Consider the following 5,701-nt stretch of genomic DNA (forward strand, 5'->3'; position numbering starts at 1 on the left):
ATATATATAAATTCTTCTCCAGCCCGTGAACCAAGGGATCATTTAGAAAAATATAGCACAGCCTCGTTTCGCATTTATACTTTTTTTTACTTTGAAAATAAACTCACCTAAATAGATAAGTCTTTCTTTGTTGCTGTTGCCAAAATAACCCACAATTTATAAGCTATGTAATAAAGGGTGTCTCTAATGATATAATGATGAAACTACTAATGCAAAACAAATAATAGAAATATAGACAAGCAGTAGTAGCAATGACGACAACAACAACAACAACAACAACAACAATAATAATAATAATAATAATAATAATAATAATAATAATAATAATAATAATGAAACCGTTCAAACCACAAATACATCTTGCATCAGAAAATAACAAAAACAGCACAATATCTGTACTTCATTCAGAGATTTCTGACACTCCGACAACGGAAAATGACGCACATTGGATGATGTTTCCTCTCAGCCTTCGGAGCAAAAATAAAAACAGGACGCAGTGTGTTTTGGTCGTAATTTATCCTCGCATTGCTTCAATCCTCGAGTTGCAAAGTTCCTCTTTAATACGCGGGTGTTTTTAAATGTGTTTTGGCGAGCGGCAGCGGCTGGGCGCTTACGTGTCCAATAAAGTAACTCGTAAAATGAGGCTTCCAAATACATATTGTATCGTTTTGGATAAACCAAGGAAGGGATTTGAATGGCTGTAAGTAGCAGTGCTGTTGTTGACTCTTGTCTCTTTTTTTCATTCATATATATATATATATATATATATATTTATATATTTTTTAAAAATCTCACTCCCCACAGATGTTCAAATCTTGATCATTTATAAAAACCAGTGCTTGTTATAGTCGCGCAGGCTGAGTATTTAATGACTGCAGGGATTGATTTATCTTTTATTGTTCGGCTTTATGATCACGTGTCTCGGCCGCCCAATGGCATCGCGCCGTGGCTCCCCATTACTTTCCCCACTGTAGTTCTCCGTGCATGGGGCCAAGTTGCTACTTGATTTCTCCACATTGTTATTTTGTGAGGCTGCGCTTTGCTGCGCGTGCATTTGTGTGTGTGTGTGTGTGTGCTTTTGGGGAATGTGTGCTTTTTGTTTTACTTTGCATGTATCTGTTGTATGACTGCGTACATATGAAATCGGTCTAATTTCCCTGCCATGTCGACGTCCGGAGCACTCACGAGCTACTACGTTGATTCCCTTATCCTGCCTGAAAGCGAGGAGCTCTCTACTCCGAGGTACCCCTCCGGTGTCGGTGTCCAGCACGCCAGACAGCCAGCCCCTGTGGTTGACCACAGCGAGCTCGGAACTTGCGGCTTCCCGTCCAAAGCCCCCGTTTTCGGGCCGTCATGGAACCACGTCCCGGCTCAGTTCCCAGGCGCCGTCTCCTCTGTTTATCACCACTACGGGCATCCGCAAGGCCCGATGGGCGCGGAGACGGACGGCCGCTACCAGTCTTGGCTTCTTGAGCCCGTGTCAATGACTGGATTACCGCCGAGTCACCATCACTATGCGATCAAACCGGAGGGTCTAGGGACGCCGCCGGGATCTCACACGGCGCTGCTACTCTCCGATTACGCCAACGGCACGGTGGCGACACCGTCACCCGGAGAGAAGGACGAGCTGTCCGCGCAGGGAGGGGAGCTGAGCGCAGAGGGCGAGGACAAACCGGGCCTGGACCCAAGTAAGTTAGCCCGCTCTGTGCTCTTTTATGTTTCAGCTATTTTTACGCATAAAAGTCACGAGGTGCGAGGTGCATGATGTCAGTTGGCATTCTGAGCGTGCCATTACCTTATGGAGGGCTGTGAGGGGCTCACGTTGCAGTATCAGATGTTGGAGAGTGCAGAAAGGTAGACAGCTGTTTTTAGAGACGAAGCGTCTTTCACTTTCACATATGTTACTGATCCATTATTTTTTTATTTTATTATTATTATTAAAATTATTATTAATATTATTGATAAAATCAATTTTGAAATGTTCCTGAAAATAGAACCAGTACTTGATCTTCCCCCCTCCCCTCCCCAAATTCTTCCTAGATAACCCTGTGTCCAACTGGCTCCACGCGAGCGCCACGAGAAAAAAGCGCTGCCCTTACACCAAGCACCAGATCCTGGAGCTGGAGAAGGAGTTCCTCTTTAACACCTACCTGACCCGGGACCGCAGGTACGAGGTGGCTCGACTGCTGAACCTCACCGAGAGACAGGTCAAAATCTGGTTCCAGAACCGCAGGATGAAGATGAAGAAGTTTAACAAGGACGGCGCGCCGAAAGACGACTGAATTTACGCGCAGATTCACACAGGATATCTAGGCTGTGAGCAGATCAGCAGGACATTTGTTTTTAAAACTCTCTTGTCTTATTGTACTATATAACATCTTATAGAATTATTTGTCTTGTAAAAGAAAAAAAAGCATGTCGGAGATTAGTTTGATGCTACTACCTTTAAATTGCACAATTCTGACAGTGCCCATTGTTTTGTTTCGTTTTTTTATTGCTTTGTTGATTTGAATTAATACCTCGTTAAAGTGTTAAATTAGTCGGCCTGTTCCTTTTAATTGTGCTTGTTTGTGTATGGATGTTTCTAGCCAAGTGTGTGTGTGTGTGTGCGCGCGTGTGTGTGTGTCTGTTTTGTTTAGTTATATTTGTTGTCTAAACGTATAGTTTATGAAAGAAAACTGTGTTAATTTTACTGTCTTTTCTCCATAAGTAATAGAACAATGACAGATGGCCGTGAATTTGATACTAACTTTAAAAACCGTAGTGGGGAAAACAGTTCGCATTGATACACAAGCCGCTCAGATCTCTTAGAAATTCCTAATAGATCTTATCACAGGTATAGTTACTGTCATCGACTACCTATATCGTTCAACTACCTACAATATGTTTGTTTGTTTTTTAGACTTTGGATCATATAGATATGCTGGCATCACTGTAAAAAAAACAACAAAAACAAAAAAAAAAAAAAACACGTCTGACTGAATTTCAGGGAGTGACATTTCCAATTAAGGGACACCATGTTTGTTAAGAGAGAGAAAAGGAAACACTGTAGGCTATCCATTGAATACCTCGCACGGTCTTTTGACCGTCAGACGTTTGGTTCATATATGTAATTTGTATTATTTATTAAATAAAACAAATTATATCTCGAAAGCGTTGGTCGTCGGACTTTCATTTCACGATTGTGTTTTAGTCAAGTCTAGTTTTGCCGTGCGTAAAAGGTGCCCATAAATAAGAGTGCATGCAGGAAATATATTGTCTAAAATGCGTTTGTTTATTTATTTATTTATGTATTTATTTATTTATTTATTTATTTATTCACCCACTTATTTACTTATTTCAAGTTAAGTTATTAGGACAGTTTTTACACACAAACGCACAGTAATTACAATGAATCTACTGGTGCGAGTGTGTGTGTGTGTGTGTGTGTGTGTGTGTGTGTGTGTGTGTGTGAGTGAGTGTGTTTTGGGGAAAGAGTTGCGTCTTGGCAGAGGATGTTGTTAGTTGTATACAGCCATAAAAGACAATTACGGCTATAACCTTTTATGGGGTGCAAAGCGCTACGAGGCGAGAGGGGACGCGCACGCGCTCACGCACATTAAAAGAAGAGACACTGAGATCTTCGACAGCTGAAAGCTCAGAAGAAAGCGGCCCGGGCGTGTTTGTGTCCAGCTCAGCACAGATATGACAAGCCTTACAGCAGGGCCTTGTCAACAGACCCGATCAGTTTTAGACGTTTCTTTGTTTACTACAGTTAATTATAACACAAATATGATTATTTCTAAGTTACATATCTTGTTTTTTTTACCCCCCAAGTGAAGAAGCATATCTTACTGCTTGTAGATTATAAATGTGGATGTTCTAATGGCGGCGCTGGTTCAAGTCCCCCGCATGTTTGAGAAAGCGTTCGGCACACACGCACTTTGGTAAATAATGGAATATTTCTTTTTCAATCAACGTGTTCTGATGGAACAAGCTCTCACGGACTCTGCAGAAACAACAACAACAAAAAGTACGACTAACTTTCCTTCTAAGACTCAATCGAGCCCAACAGGAGTGGTGTTGTGACGCGTTTGGGGTGGACGCAGATGGACCCAAACTTCAAAGACTCGGCCAGAGACAGCGTAATAAAAGCGCCTGCTCTGCTATACACTGTCTGGCATTCCAGTTTTAATGGCTTTATGGCCGTCCAGATACAATTAGACCGTTTCCAGAATGGCACCCATTTGCTTCCCTCCTCCTCCCCACCTCCCCCACCTTCTTCTCTTTCTGTGTGATTGGGATCTGTGACAAAAGGCCGAGCGGAAATGATCAGCTTTATTGGATTCCTATCCGACAGAGGGAACGCGCAGGACTCACGGTCATTTGGAACCCTCCTTTGTTTCCACCTTGGAACCTTCCCCCCTCTGCTCTTTATTTTGATCCAAAAGGCGAGCGGAGGAGCAAACATGGACGCAGGAGTCGAAACCAGCAACAAGCTTTAAATTGTTCTGAAAAATCATATTTGCAGCTGAAAATGTCACAACCGTGGAGACGCAATAGTCCCCTATTCTCTTACGTATTTTAATTCCTGAAGTAATGTCACAAATAAAATAAAAAAATAAATAAATAAAAAATAAAAAAAAGGTTGCCGCAGCTGGAAACTGCCTCCTCCACCCCGCAATACCCACAAGTTGACAGGAGGTGGCGACACTTTTCCATCAACGTCACTGCTGTTTTTTGCTGTCTGAACAGTTCCTCCCCGGCGAAGCAGCACAGAGGGAACAAACTGTAGTAACATTTTAAGAGTCAAGGAAAATAACTTCACACCTTTTTTACAGTCTCACCGCAGAAGCTGGTTTCATACCCTGCAGCTCTGAGAAGGGGAAAGGCGACAGAGTGAAGATTTAACTATGTGGCTTCGGCCGGATAACTGCTGCTCATGCGCACAACGAAGGTCTACATGTTTACTGGTGTTTTTTCTTTGTTTTTGTTTTTTTTCCTTCCTCTGAGTTGCATTTATTTCTTTTTTATGATTAATTAATTATTAATTAATTATTAATTATTAATTTACTTATTTATTTATGTTGAACCAAGCTTCTTTGATAGAGCGGAAAATTCAAATTAGCATTTTGTTTCCCTCCAAGTCTATTGTATTTCTTCTCTCAGCACTTTACTTTGCAGTAGCTCTTACAAAGAGGATCTAAAGCAGGGGCATCCTGCATGTTTTAGTTCTCTCCCTGGTGGTAGCAACAACCTTTTCGGCTTCTCAATGTTCCTCTTAGGCCATCTAACGAGCCATCATTTGATGCAGGTGTGCTAAACCAGGGAGAGAACTAAAACATGCTGGATGCCGGCCCTGGAGGACCGACTTTGGACACCCCTGATCTAAAGTAAAAAAAAATAAAAAATAAGTAAAGAATTCTAACGAAATGGGTACTAAATCAAAGGTAGTAAAAAGTAGTAACCCTGACAGAAATAATTAAAGTGAGATGGGATGGGGTGGAAACAGAAAATAGAATTATTACATAATATGCAGATTAGCCTGTAGTAGTTTTATTTAATTTATTTTTAGTAATGCGTTTCATCCTTCCTAATATTTAATTGCTCATAGGTTATTGAGGGCATCGGCATATTTTAGTAGCCTCAGCAGATTAAAAATTTAAGGCTAATTATTATTATTATTATTATTATTATTATTATTATTATTATTATTATTATT

The 5,701-nt window shown here is 41.0% G+C and overlaps 1 protein-coding gene across 1 annotated transcript; it reads left to right on the plus strand.

The window, feature by feature from the left end:
* The first annotated feature begins 778 nt into the window (after positions 1–778).
* Positions 779–3,153, plus strand: hoxa9a (homeobox A9a). Its single transcript, XM_007562632.2, has 2 exons — positions 779–1,688; positions 2,041–3,153. Exons 1-2 carry the CDS (start codon positions 1,163–1,165, stop codon positions 2,280–2,282), a joined length of 768 nt encoding a protein of 255 aa, XP_007562694.1. The 5' UTR covers positions 779–1,162; the 3' UTR covers positions 2,283–3,153.
* The last annotated feature ends 2,548 nt before the right edge of the window (positions 3,154–5,701 follow it).

This window comes from Poecilia formosa, unplaced genomic scaffold (assembly GCF_000485575.1).
Source record: "Poecilia formosa unplaced genomic scaffold, Poecilia_formosa-5.1.2 Scaffold139, whole genome shotgun sequence".
Taxonomy (NCBI): Eukaryota; Metazoa; Chordata; class Actinopteri; order Cyprinodontiformes; family Poeciliidae; genus Poecilia; species Poecilia formosa.

Excerpts from the sequence above, each read along its gene's own strand:
- hoxa9a (XM_007562632.2), top strand. The coding sequence starts at position 1,163 with ATGTCGACGTCCGGAGCACTCACGAGCTACTACGTTGATTCCCTTATC. Across the intron at positions 1,689-2,040 it reads CAAACCGGGCCTGGACCCAA|ATAACCCTGTGTCCAACTGG; the intron begins GTAAGTTAGCCC and ends AATTCTTCCTAG.